Consider the following 27,359-nt stretch of genomic DNA (forward strand, 5'->3'; position numbering starts at 1 on the left):
TCCTCTTCTTCCCTTCCCATTACTGCGTGGCAGCTCACTGCGGCTCCGGTTGGCACCGCGCTCCAGCGTTCCTAGGGCGCTACGTTTCCAGTCGGCATCATGCCTTAGGCTCCAACTCCCCCATGACACCACGGGAACCGGAGGACACGGGACTCACAAGGGACAATTCCAGCCACGCAGGCTTCAGATGCTCAAAGCCACCGCGGCAGGGACAGGACAGAGCCCACGCAATCGACTTCACCCACATACTGTATACACCGGGCTGTATTCACGCACATACGCATATATCTATACACACACACGCATACACTGGGCTGTAGCTACGCAACCTCTTCTATTACCATACACCTCACCATGCGGTACAGGACACGCGCTGCAGAAAAATAAGGTCCTATGCATCGCGCAGTCAGGCCGGCGTGCCTGGGAGCTGTGGGGTACCAACAGGGGCTCCTCGGAACGCACCCGGTGCCCGTACCACGTCCGACGTTACGGAGTCCGCGGGGCGACGACCCGTTCCTACCGTGGACCTTTGCCTACCAAAGGCCCACGCGGTGCCTCTCCTACACGCTTCCCGTCGTGACAGCTTCTGCCGTGCTCTCTTTGGCCTTCAGCTTTCCCGAGCAGTGAGGCTTCTTGGCTCCAGGCTGCAGAACAGAGAGACATCGAACACCACGTTCATCCCTGCGAGCTCGGCAGGGCCTTCGCACCCCCTGCGGGACGTGCGTGACCTTCCCTTCTCCCTCACCCCGGGATGTGGCCCGAGTCCATCGATACAGCTGCCTAGGCATGTATCACCCTCCAACTTGGGCGGTGGGGATGCTGCCCAGCCGAGCAGCCAGGCCCTGGGACGCCCAGACAGACGGCGACCTCCCACGTCCCTGACAGACGGAGCTGGCTGCTGCATAAAGCACAGGAGCCGGGTATCGCACGGAGCTCCCAGCTCTTTGCCCGGCGTCTGCCCCGCTACTGCTGCAGAAGGGCACAGCCACCCACGGTACCCGATGGCCAGAAAACCGCGCCAGGCCCGCCACACGTTCCCAACCGATTGCAAAAGCTAGGTAAGCGCATCAGACGGGGCTCGCGGCTTCTGCCGAGGCTCCGCGCTGGGCTGCTTCGCCTTTCTGGCTGCAGCAAGCACGCCGCAGAGGCACCCCATGCGAGAGAAGCGTCCCCAGAGCCGACGACGCTCTTGCAACTTTCAGCCCACCGATGCGCCAGGGGTCTCGCCCCACAACCCTCGCTCTTCGTTTACCAAACGCCTCCTGAGTGGTCATCTCAGAGAGAGCAAAATCAGGTGTGTCTGCCCAGGCAAAGGGAGACGTTTCCTGCGGCGGCCGACAGCTCGCTCGCTCCTCCTCGCCTCCACCGCGTGCGACCAAGCGGCCGGAGGGCATCATGCCTTCCCAACCCTGCCGTCTGGAGAACGGCACAGCCTGGAGGCTCCTTCGCCTTGTCCTCTGCAAGCCTCTGGATAACACCAGGAGTCACCATCCTTCTGCTTGCAGGACTTGCCTCAGGCATCTTACTGACAGCTGAGCGTCCAGGCTGTGCCGTGCATCCCCGCTGCCTTCTGACATCGTCGGGGCAGACGCAGCTCGAAGCGCCTTGCTGACCTCCAAGGTGCCTGCTGACCACCACAACCTGCCTTCGAATGCTCGGGGCATGAGGACCTTTGGCTCCTGGGGCTCCAGCTGTCCTCGTGGACTTTGCTCGCCCGCTCCCATGTGCTCACCTTGCGCAGTTTGGCCGCTCGCAGCCGCCTCTTCTCCTGGTTCAGCTGGAGCTGCGTCCTCTCCAGAGCCTCTTTCAGCAGAGCATTCTCTTCTGCCTCCCTGGCGGCTTCGTCTTCTAGTTTGGACATCTCCTCCTGGCACCTTCGCAGGGATGCTTGGCTCAGCCTGTGCAAAATGGGGGGGAGGGTGGGCTGGGGGAGTGGTGTGTGATGGTGGTGGTGGGGTGTCTGTCACCCATGTTGACCCCCCAGCCCCCAGCTGGGCTCTGCCTGGGAGAGACGCCTTTCGAGCAAGACCATAACGCACTTGCATCCCTCCTAGGACCCCCCACACCACGGGGTGACACTGAAGGGCATCAGAGCAGCTAACACCTCGTGAAGACCTGCACGTGTTTTAGCAAGTGTTTTCCCTGCTCCGATTCCTTACAACCTGGAAAAACCCCTCTCCTTCCACCTTTGCCAAGACCAAGGTGCCACCTCTTCAAGGCTTCCCCCCCTCCCTCCCCACCTGATGGCTGCAATCCCTTCTGTTTGGCGTACGAGCTCACCAAGGAAGTCTGGGTGGCTGTGTCGGCACTGCTGCCTCGCAGATGGCTATCAGACCTCTTGCCTATTTTGAAAACATTGGTGCGTTTGCACCAGCCCAGAAATATCTTTCTACACCGCTTTTTCCGGCGCTGCGGGCCAAGCGACTTCTGCATTTGTGTGGCGAGCAGCAGCGGGGCTCGCACAAGCGTGCCCACGGGTGCCTCCCGGCTCCCTAACACGTAAGTTTGTGCGGCAGCTCGTGGAGCGGGAGGTGGCACCTTCCATCTGGATGGCCTTTCCCATCGGCTCCCACAGTCCCTCCAACCCAGCCGATGCCACTGTCATCCCAGGGCCCGGCCACCCCGGACTAGGGAGGCTGCCAAGGTTTTCCCGACTCTGACACTGCTCAACCGCGGAAGACCCTGCAACGAACCGTTGCAGAGACCCAAGAGGCCGTTTCTGGGTTGCTCCTAACACTTCCTTTTTATACGGTGGCCACACCGTGATTGCGCACAGGCAGGCGTATGGCCTGGGACGGGGCTGCACCCTGCCTTTCCCCAAGTTCCCCGTCACTTTGCATCCCAGGAGTTGGTCTCGCTCGGACCCATGGCCAGTAACGGCCACCTTGCCCTTCGGTACCTGAGCTGCTCCATGCTGGCCTCGTAATCTTTCAGCATCTCTTCTTTTCTCTCCAGGCGACTCTTGAGGTTCCTGATCTGATTGTACAGCAGCTCCAGGTCCTTCCGCCTCTGCAGTCCCGCTTTTTCCCTCTCCTCCTGAGGCAGGTGCTTCAGAGACTGCATTCCTGACAGCTCCTTCACCTTCATCAGGCTTCCCAGAGCACCAATTACGTCAAGGTACTGTGGCAAGAACAGGGAATGCATTATTTACTAGGCCTGCCAACTCCTCCGCCACATAACATCCCACCGCTCAGCCATCTGCTTCCATTCTGCTCTGCTAAGGAGAGGAAAACATCACAAGAAAACTGCTGCCTTCCCCTTTGTTTAATTTCCATGCGTGCTTTCCCTGGGCGAGCTTTTCTGAGCGCTCCTGACAATACGGCCAGCTGTGGCTCATCCGTGCCTTTGGTCTGCGTGCTCGGAGGCACTCGGAGAGGTGCCACACCGCACCGGCGCACACCCGAGCTCCAGACCGGACCCTGTCACACCTGGCATTCCGTTGCCAGCCGCACGACTCTTTGGGGTCGGATTTTTGACTTTTTCAAGATGACCCGTTTTCCCTGCTGGACAGTTTTCTGCCCTTGTCAGGGAGGAGACCCACTTTCTCAACCTACCCGCTGCGCTACCAAGACACCTCCTCTGGCAGCCACCTCCATCGCTCCCCGCAGCCTCTCTCACATCATTTAGCAGGCGTGGGAGCGGGCGAAGGTCTCTGTCCTCACCAACCCGACCTCTCCACGAGGATCAGCCCCTGACTGCCCGAGGGAATGCCCCCAAAGACCTTAGGTGGGAAGAGGAGGAGGCACCCTGTCGCACATTCTGGGGTCCCGAGACCTCCCGGCAGATGCCCAGCACGCCCCGCATCCTGCTATACCCATGTTCCTGCAGAGCCTGGACACCAATTGCTTCCTTCTGAAATGCGCTTGAAAACAATCTACCCTCTATGAGGGCCAGGTACCGTTGTAACATGTCTACCGCTGACGTACCATCTTCTCGCCGAGGTCCGTCGTGTCGGCCATCTCTGAGCTCGCCACCCCATCAGTGGTCCCATGCGAGCCCCCGTTAGGAACCCAGCCGGGAATCTGCACAGACAGGGAAAGACCAACGGAGCCCACACACTGCCTGGCTTTGGGTCGAGCTGCCTCGAGCCTCCCTTCTGCCACATGGGAAAACCGCTCTGGCAATGCCGCGCTCCAAAACCTGCCACCCCGCTCAGCCTGCGGCGGCCCTGAGCAGCGCTACGCCAATGGTGCCGGATAATATGCTGCTCCTGACAGGAGCTGCCGCCATCTCCATGAGCACTGCCTTCCATTAGGCTGCATCTTACAGACCGTCAGATTTTACATCTCCCCCTCTGCCCCCCTGCCTTCTTATTCGGCACGCCCACGAGCCTAATTCTCCCTGCTGCAGGGAATTCTTTTGCAACAGAGCCACAATCACCACCAACCACAAGCTGCCTTCTTACCTTGCTGGCCTTCCATTTCGTTCCCGTCGTGGGTGCAGGTTCCTTCTCAAGAACTGTTTTCTGGACTATTTTCTCAGGTAAGTCTTTCAGCAGGACCGCCAGCGTCTCCGAACCCTTCTTCGTGGCAGCTGGAGGCACACACATCCCCACCGAGTTGCGCCGCCCTCCATGCGACGTGCTGTGCCTTCGTACCTCCGCCACTTGGAGGTTTGCCAAGTTTCCCCTTAGGGAGACCACGCACGGAGAGAAGCACAGGCTATGGAGCAAAGCCTGCACCAGCCTTCCCTGCAGACATCGTTATCCCAGCGTTTGGGCATCGCTTCCCCTACCTAAGTAGGATGCAAACCTGTCGTTCAGGTGGCCGTTCAGACATCGCGCCACAAACTGCTACCCTACTTGTAGCTTCTCACGGAGATGGCGCTGCTTTTCCCTACTGCTCTCGCTACAGGGCTATACCCGATGGACAGGGACCAAAAGAATGAGTTAGGGCAAGTGGAAGACTCTCACAACCTACAGTACTTGCAAGGCTCGGCAAGACCGCAACAGCCAAGGCTCGGTTCCTGGAGGCAACCGCTGCTCTCTCTCGCCTTGAGGAGAGCGGCACCCGAGCGTGGGGAGCGATCGTGCGCGGAGCCGGGTGCCTGCTCGCTCCTGGCTCCGACTGCATGGCAGCTACCGCTGCAAAACCCTTCGCCAGCCGCCTCTCCTTGCTGACTCCTGCAAGTGCTACCTCTTCACATGTATACGCTTGATGCCTGCCAAGCACCTTTCTAAAGCCTATAGCCACACCGCACGTTCTTCAGAGAGGTTTGCCTGTCACCTGCGCGCATTAATGAGCACGCACGGGAGAGCCGACTTGGTGAGGGAAAAGCCCGAGCCCCATGGCGAGCAAAGAGCCTGAGCCCGTGGCACAGCCCATCACGCCTTCCCTGGCGTTACATGCTCCACCGGCGCAGACCCCGGGGTCTGCCAGAGCCAAATGGACGCAGCTTCCCTTTACAAGGACGGCCACGCTTACCTGAGGACTGCCCCTTCTCCAGCATCTTTATTCTCTCCCGGAGCTCGGCCAAGCCTTCTTTTTGGCGCCGGATCGTTTCCTCGTGCCTGAGGCCTCGGCATTTCGCGCCGAGGTCGGCCAAGTCCCACGCCGGTTCCTGGAAGAAGCAGCCGGTCTGGTCCTCGCCCAGACTGCACCTGGCTCAACACGAGCTCAGCTTAAACCTGCCTTAAACACAGCCTCGCTGCCAGACCCCGGTCACTTGGTGTGCGCCGAGAGCAAAGCCCATGGAGCATCTCGCCCTACACCCTCCCCGTGGATTCGTGGGGTAGAAGAGCAGCATCAGAGACCCGTTTCATGCTCCACCGCGCCAGCAACAGCCCCGTGAGGCCGTAAGCCCCGCAAACGCTCCAGAGAGCCGGGAGAGGGACGGTGCGCGGCTCTGAACGGCCACGTCCCCCTCTCGTGCTCGGTGCTGCCGCGGAGCACTTACCATCTTCTGCGCACAAACACCGCTATGCTTTATGGCCTGCGTTTGTACATGACCTCACGTTTATACATGCACCTCCAGCGCCCTGCGCTCCCCCTCCGTCGCTACAGGACGGGCGATACCTCCCGCTCGTCAGCTGGCTGTGAGTCACCGCTCGCCCCCCACACATCCAGCCTCGCGCGCCGGCACGCTGTCTGCCACCGCTGCGGTACAGGACGTACAATTTCTACAGTCCCTCCATCTGCTGCTGCAACCAGCTTTGAGTTCTTCCCATTTCTAGCGCCAGGGAAGTCAGGCGGGGGATTTGGCAAGGGAGGAAAAAAAAGCACTTTTCTTCCTGTCCTGTGCAACAAGCTCCCCCTGCTTCTGCACGTTCGACCCTGTAACTGCTTTTGTGTCACCAGTACAGCCAGCAAGGTTGGGAAGAGGAAGGAACACTTGCAGATCTTTCCGCTGCTCTACCCTCTAATTGGCAATTACCGCAGCCATTAGCACACGCAACACTTTACGATTCCAAAGTGTGGTACAAACATCAGCTCGTTAGCCAGCAGCGATGCCTGCGCAGGAGCTCTGCCAGCACGGCTACCCCAGCTCGCTGGCAGCGCAGGCAGCAGCCCTCAGCTAGGAAAAAGGCAGCCGGTGATCCGGTGCTCCTGCCTTCAGCCAGCTCCAAAGCAGGCTCGAGGCTTGGCTGGCCACGGCCAGGTCACGCCACGAAGCCGAGAAGCACCGTGTGCGTGATTGATAATCTTGGCAGACCTGGAGCTCAGCGGCCTCTGTGCGGACTTACCCTCTGGAAGGCTTCGCCCGCTTGCACTGGCGTCCCAGGAGCATCCTCCGACTTTTCCGCCGTTTCTCTGCAGGCATCCTTCAGCTCCTGGCACTGGGCTCGGGCTTGCCTGCGCCAAGAGGCCAGACTGTTGTGAGACACCGTGACAGGTGAAGGCTGCCCAAACAGCTTGCAGACAGCAGCACCCTGGGCATCCACCGGTGACTACTGCAGCGTGGGTGGGAACATTCCCTTCATGACAAGTGACTTAGCTACACATCCACTGGCATGAGCTCCTCTAAACCCCCGTTTCAGTTTACACGGCGTTTCCACAGAGACAACGTGGCCGAGCTCAATTCTGATGCTCTCACATACGCCTTTTGCTGCCGGGGAGATACCTACCTGCCACCAGCTGCTGGGAATCTACAGAGCAGCTTTTGCAAAGCACCGGGTCAGGGCGGCACATACCTTAACTCTTCAGCTGCTGCTTTCAGGGCCCGATCCTTCTTCTCCACCAGGCTTGACATCCGGGAGAGCTTCTCTCTCAGCAGGTTCGCTTCCCGCTCTTGGCATTCCAGCCGGCTCACGTTCCGCTCCAGTTCCACCTTCTGCTCCTCGCTCAGCTCTCCTAGGCACACAACAGCTTCGTGGGTTTCTGGCCGTCTCAGCACCCAGACCCGGGGGAACGCACAGTTCTCGGTGAAACGATGCTCATGGATGCGTCCCCACTTCTCCCAGCGCGCCCTCGCGGGGGCTCTCAGCAACAACGGACCTTGTCCCCGCAGACCCTTGCCCTGCCCTTGACAGCAGCCCTCGGATCCTGGGCCGGGCCAGCAGACCTTGCTCTACTAAATCACAGTGCGAGGTCTGGCTCGCCTTCTGCCCACTCCGCTGGGTATTCCCATAAAGCCTCCCCCAAAGCACAACCATGCCCACTGAGGAGTCCCAGGCAATGCTCTCCCTGCCTACTGGCTTATGATCCCTTAAGCTCAAAGGAGCTCACCAGCAGGATTTGGAGAAAGATGGCCTCGGCTTTGTCCACCCGTTCTCCACCTGGTTACCCTTGCTCACCATCACCGCTATTGCTTAGCCAAGGACAGGGAAGAATTCACCCACCCAAAGGGAACGGACCGCCTGCTTTGCCCCGAGCAGGGCAACAGCATCGCTTTAGGATGGTGACATCTATTTCCCATTACCTGCGTGGGCCCACTAGTACCTACCCTTGCTAATGCTTGGAAGAGGGATGGTAAGATGGAAACCACGCAGCACGCGTCACCCACCTCTCATGTCCGACATCCTGGCTCTGGTTTCCGCTAGCTCTTTGGTTAGTCTGGCAATGACGGCCTCCTTGGACAGAAGCGTGCTCTGCGCCGCTGCCAGCTCCTCCCTCAGTTCCCTGAGAAAGATAATTGCCGATCTCACTGTTCATTTGAAAGGCTCATTTCACGGAGCCTGCGCACAACTTCCTGACCTGCATCTCACGATTAATACACGCACGTTACTTTTTTTAACCACCTTTCAGTCCCCTAGGTTCATGCCTGCGGCACTGGGACTTGCCAGCCCGGTCGCTCTTACCTGGAGCCGTCTGGACGGGACAGCACATCGCTCACATGCCGTTTGGCATTGCTTTGACACTATAAGCCCTTACGGGCATCTCAGCCTAGCAAAAAGACCCTCTTCACTGTCACAAATAAAAAAGGTCTGGGGACCAGTTGCAGTCAGCCCCTTGGTCTTCCTTAAGCTCTCCCAGTGATAAGTGCTCTTCTCCAAGCCCCTCTGAACAAGACCACCCTCAGCAAGCGCTGCTTACCTCAGACAACTGTGCGACCCTGCGGCAGGACAAACCTCCAGCCAAGCTCCTGCTGCTGGCTTGCGGCCATCACCCCGAAATCCTACAGGACACAACGACAAAGGCCAATTATTTCTTTGTAGTGCGTACCTGTTCAGCCTGCTTGCTTCCACTACATATATCCTTTCCTTCAAGACAGCTTTGCAGACCGAGGACCGTTTCTTGGGAAACCCGTGTCTCTTAGGGCCCATTTCCAACAGCGCATAGACAGTTCCTTACATCCTTCCTCCCTCAGGATCACTTATGTGCCTGGGCACAGCCCAAAGTGCGCCAGTCCCGTCACTTTAGAGGGCACAGAGCCCTTCTCCAGTGGGAAAGGCCTGTCTACGACCATGGCGCATGACCAACAGTCCCCAAAGTCACACGGCAACATACTGCAATTCCCTGGGAAATGGCTTCTTTGGGCACTCACGGACCTCGTCCTGCATGCAGGCAGACCTTAGACCAACATCTCACACAACACTTTCCATCGTGGCCAATGCACCATTCCATCTCTAGATCCATTTCACATTAACCACGAAGGTTCCTGGTACAGACTTGACCCACGCAACCCTCAGCTACCTTCCACTTTTTCCGCGAGCGCTGCATTTTCCTCCTCCAGCGTCTTCTGCTGCTGCTTGGCCTCCAGCAACCTGTCCTCTAAAGCCACAATTGTCAGAGAATGCTGCTTGCTTTGCTCTTTATATTCCACTATCGCTTCCTGCAGTTTCTGCCTCTCAAGCTCATTCTCCTCCTGAATGGCCTTGAGCCGTTCCTCTCCCGTGAGCACCCGCTGCTGTAATGCCACCTAGGAAACAAGACGTACGGTCTCCGTCGGAAGCGTTGCGCGTGTTTTCCTTCGGGCTCACGATCGGCATCATCTCTCCCGGCTAGCACTCAGAAGGACAGAGGGAAGGGATAGGTTTCAGGGAGTGGGGAGGCTGCAGTGCCCCGTCCCCTCATCAGCAGGGACCGGGAAAGCCACCTTCACCGAAACCGCATATACGCCGCGTCCTCTGCCTGCACACGAGGGTCGTTGGAACTACCTCTCGCGTCGCCGCTTCCTCCAGCTTGTGCACAGCTTCTCTCAGCTTGCAGTCTGCAACCTCCTGCTCCTTTGACTTCCTTGCTATTGCCTACATGAGGAAATTTGCATTATTTGAGAAGCCAATAAGCTTGCGGGAATCCACCTTTCTCTCTGCAGATACGCATCTATGTGTATTTGAGGGGAAACACACACCATACCCCCCTTGCCCCAGTCCACTGATGACCCCTGACCAAACAGAGCACCATGCTACAGAGCGCTTTCAGGGTGATTTATTCCAAGCATGAGCGGTTCCGCTGTACCTCCCGTGCGTGCCACTGACCTCGGTCATGCTTCTCAGCTGGCTCTCCAGGTCTCGGACCTTCTTCTGCTCTTCCGCCACAGCTTGCTTGCACTTCTCCTCCTCCTTGGCGACAGCGCTCTCCAGAGCCTGAGAATTGACAGCCCACGGTTTTGGTACAGAAAAAATCATCCTGTTTAGCAAAAGACCTCGGCTCCAACAAGGAAAGCAACCAGGAGGGTCACCGCTCTGGAGCAGGGGCGCATTACGGGAGAAAAGGTTGGAAGAACACGAGGTGACTCCATGCGGGGGGGATGTGAGCACCTCGGTACAGCCGAGAGCCTGAGGAGGAGCCGCTCAGCTGCTCCTTACCTGCCTCCTTCAAAAACGCAATGCCGGGCAACAACCGTTCCCGAAGCAACAGGCAGAGAAGTGCACTACAAACTGTCTTACAAGACCACCGCGCTATGCTGTCCCTGTCACAACATACAGAGACGGCAAAACACCCATTCGCGCCTTGACTAACGCTACGCCCTGCACCAGCGCTGTCGACTCGATGACTCGGGCTTCCCTGGGACTGAGGGCGACCCGGTGAGAACCCGCTAGGCAGCCCCCCCTGCTCCACAGGGGATACACTTTTCCACCCAAAAGAGACCTCCAAGGAGTTCAGCATGGGGAAGGGTGAGAGCAAAAGGCTTGCAAGGAAGCCCACCTGCCCTTGCATTCCATTTACTACAGCCCATGCAATGTCTTACGAAGCTGGCATATCTGGATAACGCTCCTTGCTTTCTGCTTTCTCCCAGGGATTGACCGGCAGCAGCGTGTGCTGCCATTGCCCAGAGACATTTTCCAGTTCCACCGTGGATACTTTGGGGACGTAAAAATCACCCACATCTATATAGGAGCATAGCCGATATCCAGGCTCTGAGGACTGCACCTAGGCAGTTCAGGGCTAGAGACTTCTTTCTCTTGCTAGGCAACACTATTATAGACACCTATTTTTCCTGCATAGCAGTTATTTTCCTAACAACCAACCATGCCACCATACCTCTTTGTTCTCCTCGTCCTTTTCCAATATCATTTGCTCGATTTTTATCTGTAGGTCTTGCTCGTGTTTCGCTTCCAGCTCCTTCACGTGCTCCCGCAGCAACGCTGCCTGCGACTCCTGGACCCTCTCTAATTGGGCCTATGGGGAAATGGCAGATACCAAGGTGTTAAAGGAAGCGTGTTGGCAGCAGGGCAAGAAACAAACATCCTGCGTACATTCATTCACAGACAATTCAAAAAGAGATATACCCTCCACCCTTGCCACATTAGGGGTACGGCAACTGACACACACCGACAGCGGGCTCCGACTTCTCCGTTCCCCTGCATTTACCGCAGACCCAGGGACCTCTGCAGCTGTACATTCCAAATTAGGGTCCCACACTGGCTCGCTTGGGACTACCGTCATGTTTACCGATAGAAAGATCCCCAAGCAACTCGCTTTCTGCACGTAGGCATTTCTGTACCTGTAGCAACTGATTCCTCTGTGCAGTTTCCTGACGGTTTTCCAACAAGCTCTCGAGAGCAGCCAACAGCCCTGCAAAAGCCAACCGAGTCTCGCTGTACGGGGGTGCTCGCACAGCCCACATATACCACCTGGAGCGTCCACGGGGCCCTGCGGATGCTGCTTGCCTCCTTGCAAAAACTCGCTTTGGCCACTGCTGACCCGCAGCCCTGGCCCTCACCCCCCTTGGGACTGGGGGTGGAGGGGAGGTGTCCCCCCCCTCATCCATAGGCAGCAGGGAGGAGAAGGGACCGCTGCTAACTTCCCACACGGTTGCCCCCCCGCGCTCATTGGGGTACCCAGAAAACCCACTTACCGTGGGTTTCCCTCCCTGGCTGGGGCAGTGGATGCACTGGTGTCAGCTGTTGGGGAAGGAGAGGCCAGTAGGCAACAGTTGTGCCTTGTGCCCAGAGACCCTCATGAGCCTGGAGACCCTCACTAGCCTCTTGCTACGGGATTCAGGATCAGCGATCCCCTCGGGAAAGGCTCCTAGGGCCAGCCGAGGGCTTCCCCTCCGCACTTAGCAGAAGCGAGGCACATTCCTGCCCCTGGGAGACTGCGGCTGTTTCCGAGACATCGCTGGAAGGGAGCTTGACTGCACACACAGCCCAGGTCCCCATTCCCGCCGGGAGACTGGTTTTCCTTGTCACGCATGGTCCCCCGATTTTGCTGCATCACCCCATCTTCTCTAAGCCCAACGTTTCTGCAAGAACCGAGGATGGCTTGTTGCTGCCCGACGCTCCTGGTGCCATAAGGACCACTCTGCTAACCATGACGGCCTCGCAGCTCCTCCTGTGCCCTCACCGACACCGCTCCACCCCGCGGCACGTCCTGCACCCCCACACAGCGCTGCTGTGACAGCGATGCTCTCCTTCCCACGCCGCCACCAGAGCCGTTACTCCTTGGCAGTGATGCTCTGCAACACGCGATGCTTTGACACAGACCCGTGCTTCTATAGCTGCTGCCTTTCCCACGCACTGTTCACCTAAGCTTATTTTCGGCAATTGCCCCTCCACTCCACATCAGAGGTGGCACCAGAAAGGGAAGGCAAAGTAACTCGTCACCTCGAGACAAGGGGTTCGGATCTCAGCCAGCACCGCTGCCGAGAAGCGTTTCCCATAGGCCACCAAGGCAAAACCCACTTTGACTGAATAACCACGACATCAGCACATCAGGTCCACCACGTGGAGACGTCGCATCCCACAGATAACCCCCCGCTCCCTGCCCCCCCGAGTCCTACGGGTGGCACTGGCTACATGGCGTGACTGTGGCCGCAGAGGTAGGGAATAAGAGCACACACGCTGCCTGAGCCAGTTTCTCAGTTGCCCAAACTGCCCAAAATTTGCACCAGCATGGGCGCCTGGCATCCCCAAGCGGTGGCTCACGCTGGACTTTCTCCTCGACGGCTGGCTAGCTAGGACATCCCACCTGGAGCAGGTTTGTTCCCAGGGACACCCAGCGGCACACAGACCTTTGCCGGAGGCGCGCGGGTCCATCCCCACGCTGGCCAGGAGCCGCTCCGCACCCTCCAGCCAGGACAAGGGGACGTGCACTATTTCCACCACTGCTGCCGCTATGGCTGAGATGGAGGGGTCCAGGCACGCTGCCTCCAGCCTCCCCAGCTCCCCTCGCAGGCTGTCGCTGCTGCAGGAGCTCCGCAGGCAAGCCTGGAAAAAATACAACCGGTGAACAAGCTAGCCTCCCCAGTCAACGGGCTTCTGCGACTTGGCCAGTAACACATCATCTCTGAAAAAGTCCTGGGTACAACTGCGTGAACGCTTTGGTACGACACTTCACTTTGTGGGTCAATATCTTTGGTGGGGACAGCTCCGGGCAGGCCCAGGGGAGGGCACGCTTCTGCGATACCTCCTATTTCTTTCCAGCCAACACTTCTCTTTTTGGGGCCACGCTCACCTCTCACTGATCTGGAGAGCTGCACACTGGCTAGCGCCCAGACCCAAGCACATCTTTTCTTGGACCTATCGTCAGGCCAAAAAAATGCCCTCTGCCGCTCTTATCGACTGGCTGCCACTTAGTCATTGCTACTTAAAGGACTGACCTGGAGCTCCTCCAGGGATTTCCTGAACACCTCGATGTTGGCAGAAACCTCCTTTTCCTTCGAGAGCCTGGAGCTCAATTCCTCCTGCAGACACTTCTCTCTCTCTCGACTTTGTTGGTTCTCCTCGGAGATCTGCCTGACCTTCTCTATCACCTGGCAAAAGCATGCGAAGGAAGATGAGAATAAGGCACTGTATTAACATCGTTTTCCAGCTGAGGGACTGTAGATTGTCTCAGTGAGCAACAACTGAGACTTGCTGCAAACCGGTAGCCATGTCAGACTCCTGGGCAAACTGTTGACTCCATCCAAGCTTTGGGGGACAAAAAGGATTGTGTCTCCTTCACATCACAGAGCGGTGCCATTAACCTGGGATAGCTACGGCACAACTCATGATCTGGAAAAGCTTGGATGCTACCAGCACTACTGCGCACGGAGCAGGCGCCGCGGCCATTCTGCTGTGGCCAACCTGAGCCACGCCAGGCTTTGGAGGCACCGAGCATCTCCGCGCGCTGGTATCCAAACTCACCTGCTGCTCCGTTACAGCTTTCCCTGCAACGCCCGCTGCTGCTGCTGGAGAACAGGCTCGCATCACTCGGGTTTTGAAGGACTCCAGCTACAGCAGAGATCGACGCAGGAAAACAAAAATCACTGATAATTGCTATCAGCTCTGCTGCTCTGCCCTACCCAACCCCACAGACACCAATGCACGGGACGTGCCGGTGCCTGCCCTCTCCGACACTGAGGCCCCGTGCACGCTCCTGCCCTCCCCTCAGGGCATGGCTTTAGCTCACGCACCTTCTTCACCGTGCAACTTGGCAAGGGTTCCCTGACACCCCTCCTCTGACCCTGCTGGCTCATGCCCCGACAGCAGCAAGGCGCTGCAGTTAATCACACTCGTTACTTTGCCCGCAAGGTGTAATCCTCGGTACCATGCGCAGGGGAGGCTGTCGACTCCCCGCCACCAAGGACAACGTGACTCCTGAACACCTCCTGCTGCCCTCCTACCGCTGCGGCAGGATTATGCCGATGGAGGACCGGTATAAATTGCAAAGCACGGACTGCCTGAGCCAGGCGGTTGCTCTATCCCACGCACCAGCAGGGATTTCCCATGGCTGACTCCTATTTCCTCCTGCAAAAGAGCTGGGGCAGGCTGGGGACAGCCGGGGATGCTGTCCCCAGCCTCTCTGCAGATGATGACAACCCTTCCCACCAAGGTTAGTGCTTTACACTTCTGTATCGCAGCTGCTGCTGGCTCCTCGTGGGGCTTCCGCAAATGGCTGGGCCTGTGCTAACCTACATGGCAGACCCAAACGTCTCCAGCTGCCTTTAAAAGCTTCAGGTCGCCCTTTGGCTCCGCTCCGCACAAAACCCAGGGTTATTTTCCAAACCTGCGATCAAACAACTCATAGCTTTTCCTGCCTCTCGTTGACTGGGCTTCCTAACAAATTCACGCTAGCAAAACGCTGCCTTGCAGCTTAATGGGGGAGCACGACCTTCTTGGGCAAAGCACGGCTTTATCCTGGTGATCTAGCATGATGCTGTTCTGCAAAGGGCCATCTCTGCCCGGAGTAGCATTACCTAGCCACGGAGGCGGCTTTGCATAGGTCCTGGGCAGCGTGACTATGATTACAGAGAGCATAGCGTGTTTCTGTATCCTATTAAACTCGCTGCACCTTCTACGACGCCTACACAAATCCTGTGGATAAGCCTATTACGCTGCACCCGACGACAAGTTAAGCCCCGTGCCAGGCTTTGGCGCTCAGGCTCCTGCGTTCCCTTTCCTGCGCTCCAGCACGATGTCCTTCCCCACGGGAAAACCCGTACTTGTGCCGCCTATGGCCCAGAAGGCAGGATACGCTCATCCCTGCCTCCTCCCTACCTGCTCCTTGGCCCGGCTCACGTCGGCTCTCAGCAGGCATTCCCTGCGCCCCATCTCCTGCAGCTGCAGAGCTCGCCTGGCACAGCCTTCCTTCAGCTCCTCCTCAGCCTGCAACCACGAGAGCATTTGCATATCAAAGCAGTACCCGAAAAATCGTGCCGTAAGCACTTCTACCCCAACTATCCATGCATCAGACAACTCTAAATATAGCTTCGAAATACCAGGAGACAGGCAGCAGTCCGTCCTTTTGCAGGGGTTGGCTCGGCAGCATCGGACCCTTAATGCTGCTTTTTGCCTGGGTTTGGTCCCCAAGACATCATCTGCCCTTGACTTTCTAACACACCGCTCGCACAGGGCGGTCTCCGCTGCACCAGTTACCTTCTTCCCTCGGGGTCCGTGGCAGAGTTCCGCAGGTTTTGACCCCCTGCCCGTACACCCCTGCTAGGCAGCCAAGGTACATGCCTGCCCTCCGCCGCATACCCCACAGCCTGACAGTTACCTTGGCTTTCTCGGCCAGCTGTTTTCGGATGCTCTCCTGCTCAGCGCAGTACTTCTGGACTTCCCCCTGCAGCCCCTCCAGGTCACGCTCCAGCTGCCTGATGCGCTGCAAGAGTCCCGGGATGGCAGAGGTCTCACCAGAAGCACTGGGCATCACCCAGTCCGTGGAGGACTTTAACCAATAAGCAATACATTTTCCCCATCTATCTCATTTCGTTTACCCGGGAATTTCCTTCTAGCCTATATTTATTGTGGTTAGATTGGCTTTCTAGTGGAATTTCAATCTTATTTCTGACAGCATTCTCCCGCATTGGAACGCAGTGTTACAATTTTCATAGGAGTTTACGCTTCTCTGGGTCATTATGCACATTAGGTGCCTTCCATTACAGAAGCCGGATTCAAAACAACTCTCCTAAAATGCCCCGTTATTTATTCTCTTGATGATGTATTCCTGCAGTCGCTGCTCTCCCGTGTACTCCATCACCCCAAATGACTTGAGACTCACGTTTCGGCACGCAGTTACTTCTCGCTCTCCGAGTTCATGCTTCAGTTCCTCTTTAATTCTAGAGCACTAAAATGAATGGCAACCAAGGAAAAATAACCATGAGGGCATGCAGATAGCGTCGTCTTTGCAGCAAATGTCAACACATACTCCAGTGCTGCAGCCCAGCTAAAGTGCTCAGATACCTAATGGGCACCGGAGTGCCCATGACGGGGCCATCAAGGCACTGAGAGCATGAGAGCATCCACAACTGGAACCGCTCATATTAAAGCATCGCCTGGCTGAGTGAAGGACAAACACCCGCAGGGAGTACCCAAGAGAGGGAAATTCCTCTGCCCTTAGAAACAGTATAACAGGGACAGGGCGAAAGGCTGCAAGAAAACACAGGCTTCTTCAAAGCACCCACACTAAGCTGACCATGACAGTAACAGCCATTCCATCACCATATCGGACCGTGCTTTGCAGCTCCACGTTCCAGGGTATCGGTGTTTCAGAGACCGACCATGTTCTGCCTGCCCCGAGCGGCCGGGTGCCTGTCCCGTGAGCCTGTGTGCGCCAGCTCCCGCCTCCCTCCAGGTCTTCCCGCATCCATGGAATGGGGCAAGCCGCAGAGGGATGCTCTGGGACGTGCTCTCTGCCTCGACATGAGCACTGTGGACCACCGAGTGCCACCAGGCACCCAGCAGGATGCTTCCCCGGGACACCCGGTCCCCCTCCCGCACAAAGCGGGGCTCGAGCGCTCGTACATATCCCCTTTCCACCGTTTAAAGGGCTGATCCTCGGTTAAAGGGCTGGTACTCAGCAAAGCAAGGCACGTCATTCACCTCCAGAGACCTGCTCAGGGAGGATGCTCGGCCAGGTACAGGCCGGCAGGCGCGGTGACCCCAGCCTGCACCCCAGGGGCCCCACACATCTTTGCTGCTACTTTAAAATCATGGTCAATCACTGAAATCTCCTGGAAGAGGGCTTATTCAGCCGGCCAACACGCAGCACCCACTGCTCTATCCTTATTATGCAGATGATGCAGCTCTGCCAGTTGAGGAGGGAGCTGCAAATACAGAGAAGCAACCTGCTGCACAGGCTGCTTTCTTTAAGGGAAAAACCAGGCTGGGCTGCAGGGAGCCACATGAAGCCGGGGTCTCCATGGCTCCTCGGGAGCATCTTGGCACAAGCGCTTTGTGCGTACAAACAGCTACTGTGCTCGCAGAAATCCAGGGCGCACAGCACCTGAATGCAGAACGAGGAGCGGGATTCAGCCGGGGAAGGCGACACGGCTCCGTGGGCATCGCACGGCACCGAGGCACCACCGCAGCCCCGTCCCAGCGGTACGGCTCCGCAACTTCTCTTTGCGTGCAGCCGGGACCCTCGCATTACAACCGCCCCGATAAACAGCCACACAAATACAGCTGCTACGCTCCTTAACAGAGAGGAGCACGACCCTTCTCATCCTAGTTTCCCACGCTAACCCGCCGTATGCGAGACCATAAATTACTGAGCCCCTTCTTAGGGATGTTAACCTTGGCAGAAACGACTGCTAGCTGATTGTCCTTTTCTCTGTTTTCCTTCTTCATTTTGTCAACATCTTCCTTGAGCTGCTGGATTTTCTGCTCCTTGCCAGCCACCTCCCTTTGCAGGCTGGTCACCAGACCTGGGAAAAACAGCTCCGGTGAGAGACTACCCAAGCACGTCCCTGCAAAAGCCCTCTAGCCGCTGAGCTGCCATCCTCCCTCTTTGGCAACCGTCGGCCTTGGAATGCGGATTCAGCTTTTGGCACGCCGTGCTGGCTGTTGCTCTGCGACAGCACCGCTAACAAAGTTCCTCAGGACCTGGCAGCACATGCTCCCCGGAGGATGAGCGGCTCCTACGGATGCGGTTTTGCTGCCTCGCTAGGTCAGATCCATGGCTCTATGGCCTCTTTTCCCTGCGAAGCACCGATACTGCTCCCTTATCCGGGGCAATGAAATCGAGCAGAACACTTCTGCTAATCTGAATGCATTACAAAGGCCAGTATTTTGTGCACATGCTGTGCTCCTCAGGCCCGATGAAGGCAGGGATAAAAGCCATTGGAAAAGGCTTGTGGTCTGAGGTGGCCCTTTGCAGCCAGGCGCAGCCCTGCCGCAGCTTGGGTGGGGGGCAGGTCTCCCCCCACGGGGTGCACGGCAGCCCGTTAAACAGCACCGCTTCCGAGCCGCTCGGATCCCACCCTGCAATCGGTGCTTGAGGCTTTTTTCCCCCTACCAAAGTTCTCCATCCCATCACTCCCTGCCTTCGGTCCCCACATTGTCCCTCACTCCAGGGGCACTCGTCACGTCAGACGCTGCCGGCAACTCCCGCAGAGCTTCAGGACACAGAAACAGAGGTCAGACGATTTCTACCAGCCGCTACAAATCGTTTGTTGCGTGGAAGGTTTTGCCAACGCTCGCTCGTGATCAAGAGCCGGTCCCAAACTGCTTTGTGCCCCTACACGGAGCTCCGGGGATACGATACCTGCAGCCAAAGCGTGGTCCCTCTTCAACTTCTCGCTTTCTTTCCGCAGCCTTCCAATCTCCAGGTCTCTTTCGGAGAGGGAATGGCTGAAAACCTGGCTCGAGCCTTTCTGCAGGTGGCTGATCTGCAAAACACAGATTCACCCATGTTCCTGGCCAGATCACTTACTAACTCTATTACAGTCCCCTTCGGAGAGGGAAATCTAGCGCTTCAAGGTCATGGTCTGATGGGGTTCCTCTTTGGCACTTTTGACTAACTCTTAGCAGTCACTGCTTCTGACAGGATCACCTTACATTCGTTTTGGCCGTTCACGCTGAAATCCTAGACAATATATGACTCCTATATAATATAAAATGCACAGAGAAGCACTGCCTCCTGCTGCGTGCCATGCTGGGAATCCACGGCTGGGGCTGGGTGACACTGCTAACGTGGCAGCAGGCAGAAACGCCTGCCGATTTATCACCTGCTCAGGGCATACATATTTATTGCTCACAAATGCAGATCCAGAGCCGCTAATAACTCATGTTCGCATTTCCGCTGCAAAGACACTTTTTACGGTCCCTGCAGGAAACCAGGAGTGGGGAATAGCCTGCGCTATCCACTTCAGCTCACATCGCCGCGCAGAAAGCGCAAACACGCTTCCCACAGCTCAAGCGACCAGTTTCACGAAGCAATTAACCGGAGGGTATAAAAGAGCGAATCCGCCGGTGGAGGAGGCTTTTGTCAGAGAAAGGAAAGCTGCCGGGAAGACAGGCGCCGCACATCGTCTCATCTCGGCGCAGGAACAGCAGTGATGCTGACAGCACCCAAAATGAAACTGCCTTTTCTCCACCGGGAACCTGCTTATCAAAAGCTCCTCTCCATGACAGATGGGCGGGACGAGCACAAAGCATTTCACCACCTCCCTCAGAACCAGTACGATATGGGAGGGCAGGATGCGGCCGGAGGGGCCGGCAGAGATGCCCGGCTGCTGACCTACGTGTCTCACCTTGCACCAACAACTTGGATTGACCCTTTTCCCATGCTGGAGATAGGATGACTCCGTGTCACTGTCTCTCCAAGACATTTTCTGAGGCCTCGTAAAGCAGGGGGGTGCAAGCTAATAACATATCCCTGGGGAAGACAACTACAAGCCCTCTCTTCTCTACCCAGCCACCTATTTTCACCAGGACGCCAAGGGGCTGCGCTGCCTTTGGGACGGGTATTCCTCCTGCAAACACGACCACGCAGTCCGTTCCTGGGGCGAGGGGGGAGCAAGGGGTCCGGCTGTCCGGCCCGAGGTGGTCGTGTGTGCCTTTCCCCGACCGAAGGCTGCTTAAGCTTCTCTTTTCCTTCCCTCTGCAGCATTACAGATCCTACTGCATACAGGGGAAATTTATTTACCAGCGTCTTCAGGGGAAACTTCCCTGGAAAGTAAGGAAAATGTGCAAACCAAAACAACTGGAAGAAAACACCGCCCTGTCCCTTGTTTCCCTTGGTTTCAGACGCGTGGCCTGCTCCTCCTAAAACCTGCGTGTTACACTAAAAATACATCTGTATCAGGGAGATATTTTCCCCGCTCGGTGGCTGGTGAAGCAGCCGGTACCTGTTCCCTCAAGGCTTTGATCTCCTCCGTTTTGGCTCCAAGCTCTCGGTCAAAGGTGAGCAGCTTCTGGGTCAGCTCTACCTCGTTCCTCGCCGCTGCCCGAGCCAGGGTCTTTGCCATCGCTGCAATCTCATCCTGCAGATCTCTTATGGCTGCGTCTTTCTGCTTTGATTCTGTTTCCAAACCAGAGAGGCGACCGATTTCCTTCTCCAGACATAGAAGCTTTTCACCCTGCGGGCAGATATATGGGTGCCATCAGTCACTCTCCAGCTACGGAGATGCCAGGCTGCCCGCTCCAGGGGGTACCAACCCACGGCCATCGACTGCGTGGACCCGCTCGCCCCGACTTCCCACGTCCCACCGTGCCCCCAGCCATCCCCGTCCCCGGGAGCAGACCCCTTTGGTGACAGCCCCCCCAGCCTGCTGGGACGCGTGGTCGCGCACCCAACCGTCTGGCAGGATTTGCCCGCTCTGCCCAGGAGTGGGACGGGGATGACGTTCCTCACGCCTTCCCCCAGCATCACCTTCTCCTGCGGGAGGAAATCCGTGTCGTGAGTCCCCGGGGAAGGGGCTGCCCTCGCACCGTCGCCCGAGATGCCGGTCGAGACTGGAAGAAAGCAAACGCGACAGCGGCAAATGTCAGCACGAGAACCGCTTGCAGGCAGCGGTAACCCTTCCTGCGGCATCCCTCTCGCTTGTCTCCAAACTACGCTAAGGCAGCGGCTACTTTACAGTCCACAAGCTCGGTTCGCAACCGGAAAAGAAACCCACGATTTGGCACTAAAAAGACGCTTACCGGTGCAAACAGTCTGCACAACAGAGAGAGCTAATACACCTCTGGGAACCAAGAGAGCCTCGAAGGCAGCAGAGGCACAGCAGAGACAGGCTCCTCTGATTTTTCAGCATTGCCCAGCCCCACAGAAAGAAGCTATGCTTCTCTGGCTTCCCACATGCAAATAGCAGTGCTCGCTGCGATTAGTGCGTGCGGATCCTTTTGGCTCTATTTCCCCAAAATCAGATGAGTATGTGCTAACCTGGAGTGTGTGCTTCCCTCCCTTTACCTTCCCTGCAATTTCAAATTGTGCCCGTCCACATGTCTTTATGCGATGCTGCTGGGACTGCACGCTACTGCCTCTGCTCTGGAGCACCAGCTGAACTTTGGCACTTCACTATTGACTTACAACTCCTCAAACAACCCAACCCCAGACTGGGAAAACAACCCGATCGTGTATCAGGCCATAACAAGTTATATTCATGGCAAGGGTCTCGTTCTCCCGCTGTGTTATTCTCCCAAACCCCTGCCTCTGCTCCACTGCTATCGCACACTGTATTTTCAGAAGCGTATCAGCTACAAACCTAGTTTAAAGTTCCGGCACTCAAGGCAGCCGGTAACCGTGCTTCAAAGGAGGAAAAAAACATCCCTTCAAACAGCAGATGGGAATAGGTGCCTGCGTCACCGGTGCAGATAAAGTTAGTCATCGCCCTTCCCCACCACACACAAGGAAAAACGAAGAGAAAACACCCCTCTCAGCTACAAGGGCAAGTGCATTCCCCTTTGTACGTCACAGCCCGTTTCTTTATTGACCCAAATGCCACCGAGGACAACACACGGTCTCCCATTAGCTCCACCGGACCAGGACTCGCAGCCAGTTGCTGGCAACGCTCGTCCCTTAGCTCGTATCGAACTGCCTCTCCTCGGATCGACTCCACTCAACGCTAAGTTGCTCAGAGAGGACGCCAGGCTACGAACCACCAGGTCGGGTCGGCATCGAGGAGTACCTGGCCTCCCCGCGGAGGTCCCTCTGAAAGCGTCCGGCGAGACGGCGGTGGCCACGCTCCTAGCCCTGGCACTCGCGGGTCGCTTCCGCAGCGGCGGATGGGGCACGCGGCCGGCTGCTCCGGGAGCCCAGCTGCCGGGAGAGCTGGGGGGCTGCTGCCACTGCAGCAAGGGGAGGTGGGGAGGAGATGGAGGAGCTGAGGGTTTGGACTCCGCAACCAGCTGCGGCGGCCCGGTCCACGCTGTGCGACGCTTCACGGGGGGATAGGACATCTGCGGTGGAAAAAGACCACATCGGCAAGAGCGTAGGAAGGTTTTTAGCCCCCAATGCACGTGCGTTATGTCGTGCAAAACCCAGGCACAGATCTGAGCGGATGCAGCGTTTCAGTCCTTTCCCATTTCCATTGCCCAAGTTATCAGATTTCAGTCGGGAAGCCCAAATATTTTGCTGGAATGGAAAGAAATTTTGGGGGCTTCCTGCTTTGCGAGCTCTTCCCTCTCTCTCTAGTTTTGACCACCCTAATTCTGCACACTGTGCAGAATTCATGCCTCTCCTGGCTCACGCAAAAGCAGTCCTACCCTGTCACCACACTGAACCAAAGCCTCTCACTGCATTCCTGGCTTGCCATCGCATTTATCGGACCTTACGTGGGGCCTGCCAGACATGTAATTGGGACACTATCTGCTATTCTCCTTATGAGCAGAGCTTTCCGGTAAGGTAGAGACAAGCCACCATTAAGGTCTCGTACGTCACCTTATGTGTAGCCCTCAATTACAAGGACTGAACTAAACATCTGCCAACGTGGCTTCGGACCCAGCCGGGCTGCAGACGTCCAACAGCCGGCTGTTATCCTGGCATCTTTCTGCAACAGAGCCAAAGACCCCAGCACATGCTCCCCACTACTCCAGCACCTTGTCTTCTCCCAGAGCACACCTAGGCCTTGTCACTTTTGCTAATGATGCTACCCTGGGTGCTTGCTCGCGGCTGGATTCCACCATAGCATTACGCCGTCCGTTTCGGGGCCCGTGCCCCGAAGCGCTGCAGGGATGTGACTCCTAGCTGGGTGTTGCTCCTCTTTACAACATGTTCCTTTAATACTACTGAAAATGAGAGAGACCTCCCTATATTAGACACCACAAACACTTCACAGGGCACAACGCAGAGGTGATTTACTCTCTGCAGTCAGCAGGGTCATGCTTCAAAGCTATTCCACCAAAGGAGGATCACAGAGCCTAGAGCCATGAAGAAGCGCCCGCAGGGCTTCCTCTGCGTCACGGTGAAAAACTGCTTTTCTGGATGCATCCTACACATACGCTTTTGGAAATTAAAAAGCTCACTGCTCCAGCAGGAACTAGCTTTACCTAACCAGCACTGGCACCCCAGCTGCTCTGGCTTCATCACGCAGCTGAGCATTTTTTAAATTTCTCTTGGGCAACACTTTCGGGATGCCTTTGGATCCAGCAGGTCAGCTTGCTGCACCGGGGTTCTTGCCAAATACCTCCAAACCCAGTGTCTGGGTGCACAAACTGGCTGACTGCAATTCAGTTTTATTCATACATGGGCATTGCTAAACCAGGTTCTGTGACTCCTGCTACCAGGCACGTGACACACACAGAGTTCTTTGGGTCTCGTGTCTCAGTATTTATTTTCTTGGATTCCCCAAGAGCCAAAATAATACTGGAACTTATCGATCCTTAAGTGTTTTATAACCCAAAGGCTCAACAACCTCCACAGACATCCCTAAACAGTTCTTTTCCTGGAGACAGGAGACTACCACTACGTTCAACCACCTTCTTCCCCAGTTTCCAGCTGCTTTGGCTTTCTCTCGCACTCCAAAGGCAGCTGCAATGCCCTGGCCATGCAGAACCCCTCGGTATCTCCAGCTACACACACCACTGCCAAGCAAAGCACCGGTCAGGGCTGCACCTTTGAGCTTGCTCTAGGTTTGATCCAAACCCCAACTTCTCTGTTAGTAAGTAGCTTTTGAGGAAATGTAAAAAGCAAAGAGAGAAAAAGGACATTTTCCAGACCTTCGCTCACATCCTGCGCTTTTCCTTACCGACTGCCCAAGGATCACCCAGATGAGCCTGGGAGCCTGCTCCTGCTCCCAGGATCTTCCCTGGGCACCAGCACCCCAACCTTACCTGGGCAGCCCCATCCACCACCAGCTCGAAGGATGCTCCCCCAAAGTGCAGGATATCCCCCGGACTCACTCTGACGGCCGCGTTTTGGACCTGGCAGCCATTGACGAAGGTGCCGTGGGGGGAGTTGAAGTCCTGTAGGATGAAGCTGTTGTCCGAGGCAGCAAATTCAAGGGCTGCGTGATGATCAGCTACACCTGCGGACTGGCAGCAGGCAATCAACAAGCAAGCAGGGAAACCTGCTGGAAAGCAGCTCAGGTTTTGTTACTGATTTGCCAAGCCCCCCTCTCCTTGCTGTACGTCTCAACACAAGCAAGCCCTATGCTTTGCACGGAGGATCCCCGTGCATCCTACTCCATCCAAACCACCATCCGTTTTTACGACGATCGGCTTCCTCGCCCCTACCTGCAGGACGATGTCGGACGCTTCGTGCCTGCCTATTGTCGTGGTGTGCCGTTTCAGCTGAAAACACCCCTCCGAACTCTTCAAAAAGGCTCGCATCATCCGCCCCCTTCACCTGCAAGGCTTGTGTTAAAAAAACCCAACAAAACAACACAACTACTCATTTAGCAATCCCCCATCCAACACACACAACTGAGCCAAGAACTCCTCGACCAACTCATGTGTTAGAAATTGTACAAAATCAACCCAAATGTGGCTCTGCCCTGGCTGGTGGTGCGGCCGCAGCCTGGCAGTAGCCTTGGAAACCCCGGCCGTGCCGGAGCCTGCCCGCCCTCCTGGGTGCGTTTTTCTATTTGTTTTGTTTGGGTTTTTTTTTTTTTTTTCCTTCTCCTTTTTCCAGGCAACTGGCCCAGCAGCACAACACAGCTCCGCACCCAGCCACAGCTCTCCTTGCCAGCTGGTGACAGGCAGGGACATTTCCCCACGTACCAAAAAACTCACAGGGGACCACGCAAGCTGCCGGTGAACACTTTTTCACCTTTATTACTTATATTTTATTTAATACCCTGCACGCGAGCACAAACAGGTCTTGCAACCTCAGGCAAGTGGATAAACATTGCCACCTGGTGATGGGGACGCTGTCACCCATTGGCACACTTCGTTGACGTGGGCTGTCACACACCCTTTTTCAGCAAAAAAAGGGAAAATAACACACCTGCCACCAACAACCCCCCAGCAGCCTCCAGTTTGGCCTCACCTCTGCCAGCAACACTTGAGCCTCTTTTCCCCCCATCCAAGCACCCGACCCCGACCTCCCACCCCGCTGCCATCCAAACCTGTCTCCCCTTCACCGCTGGCAAATGGCACCCCAAATGACAGCCCCTAATTATCACGGGCTCCCACCATGGCACTCTGCTAATTCCCATGCCTTTCCCACACTGCTTTCCGAATTTCGTTAGCGTGTCTTTCAAGCGTGATTGCGGCACAATTCACTGATTGGACGTGGGTAGGTGGGCGAGCTGGGCACATCTCAAGCACACGTGCCCCCCCCCCCCCCCCATGGGTTTTGGGAAGGAGGGAAGCGCGGCAGCCCTATATTGCCCCAAACGACAGCGTTTCCCTCAACCCGTGTTGGGCCATCCACAACGTGACTATCATCCATTTGATAAGCAGCCCAGGCCTGCTGGAAATGAGCCTAAACCTTGCATTTTTGTTAACAGCAAACCCCAAGATCGCCTTTTGGCCCTGTCCCGCTCCTGTGGGTGAGAAATTCCCACATCATCCGGCCAAAACACGCAGGAAGCGGAGCACAAATTCACCCTTCGGCCAAACTCGCAAGCACACAGACAGCAGGAGCAGGCATCGTGCTGTGAGAGCGGCTATTGCCCCGTCGGGCTGCAAGTCAACAGCAAATCCGTCCAGATGCACGTACACGAAACCACAGTGCTTCCCCCAGAAAATAAATTGCCCATCTCCAAATATCCTGCGGACAAAGGTTTCCTGCTATTCCCAGGGCTGCTCCGATGCTTGGCAGGACCCCGACACCAACCCCGAACAAAGGGGCTGCTCTGTTGACCGGGGGTACGGTCAGCTGCGCCGTGGCCATTCGGCACCCCCGGCTCACCGGGCACCTGCAAACAACCCTGCAGGTTCTTACAAGAGAACAGCTAGCAAGTCCTGCAAGATTTTATCACGCTTAATTTTGAGGCAGAAGCATCAGATTTGGCAAAGGAGCGCTCCTCCGCAAACCAGAACACAGTCCTTCAGCACGGGCCCCAGTGCCGGCCCCCACTGCCAGCGTTTCTGTCCCTTCCTTTCCTTGCAAGGGCTTTACACTGGAACACGGTGGCCGAGGTTTTCCAGCCCCAATCCAGCACTGCGGCGACGTTTTTTAAAACCAACGACCACCAGGCTTCCTCGGTCACGTTAATACCTCCTCCGCACATCTCACGAGTTGCTGCTGAACGCGAGTTACCTTCCAGAGACGCTGGGATACACATGCAGTCTTAAACACTGCGTGGGGAAACACATCCTCATTTCTCACCTACCAGCGTGTCTTACCCAGGCACAACAGCCTGAGGTCAGGGTTAGGTGCGTCTGCTGCAGGACGCGCGTGGAGGAGACTGCTGTGCTCTCTCCCTTTTCTTCTCCATCACGCTCGCCTTCACAAATAACTATTCCCTTGCTGTATGTTACAGTGCCATGGGGACAAGCCACCCTAGGACAGCGATGGTCACAGCTTTGGGAGTACTCGCACATCTCAGCATCCCACATCTCCCTCTGCTTTCCAAATACTCTCAAAGGATGAGTACGCAAGTAGCTGGAGATGCTCGTTAGCCATTCAGGCATTTTTGGCATAATTGCCACATTAGTCACGGCCCGTTTCACTGCAGCCACTGCACTTAATGTCATTTTTGCAGCTCTTTTCCTACGTGAGATATTGGGAAAGGCACTGCTTTTGCCATTAAATGTGACTTTCTGGCAAAGCAGCTCAATGGAACTTCAACTCCCAACTGCTCAGACAAGAAGCTTCAATTTATTAACACAGATTTTCTAAGACAACAGTTAGGGTTGTGTTTCTTCACCAGGGAGAGAGGACTTCATGCCTTGCCTCCCGCTGCAGGCAGGCTCTTAGTGGGACACACGTCTGGGAGACAACTTCCAA

General features: G+C 56.4%; 1 protein-coding gene across 1 annotated transcript; it reads right to left on the minus strand.

Annotated features, from left to right (window-relative positions):
- Window positions 1-315: 315 nt before the first annotated feature.
- On the minus strand, window positions 316-27,042 carry FHAD1 (forkhead associated phosphopeptide binding domain 1). The gene is given in 30 exon segments (XM_069782416.1): window positions 316-644; window positions 1,733-1,898; window positions 2,900-3,120; window positions 3,927-4,022; window positions 4,406-4,533; window positions 5,424-5,559; window positions 6,015-6,117; window positions 6,119-6,168; window positions 6,683-6,791; window positions 7,130-7,289; window positions 7,942-8,057; window positions 8,472-8,553; window positions 9,072-9,297; window positions 9,536-9,625; window positions 9,857-9,964; window positions 10,863-11,000; window positions 11,326-11,396; window positions 12,835-13,030; window positions 13,423-13,575; window positions 13,949-14,035; window positions 15,302-15,409; window positions 15,801-15,905; window positions 16,305-16,370; window positions 17,819-17,949; window positions 18,789-18,912; window positions 20,374-20,604; window positions 20,898-20,980; window positions 22,153-22,423; window positions 24,296-24,496; window positions 24,698-27,042. Coding segments are annotated over 30 exon segments (3,939 nt in total). The 5' UTR covers window positions 24,797-27,042; the 3' UTR covers window positions 316-560.
- Between the last annotated feature and the right edge of the window lie 317 nt (window positions 27,043-27,359).

Source organism: Haliaeetus albicilla, chromosome 4 (assembly GCF_947461875.1).
Source record: "Haliaeetus albicilla chromosome 4, bHalAlb1.1, whole genome shotgun sequence".
NCBI classification, from domain to species: Eukaryota; Metazoa; Chordata; class Aves; order Accipitriformes; family Accipitridae; genus Haliaeetus; species Haliaeetus albicilla.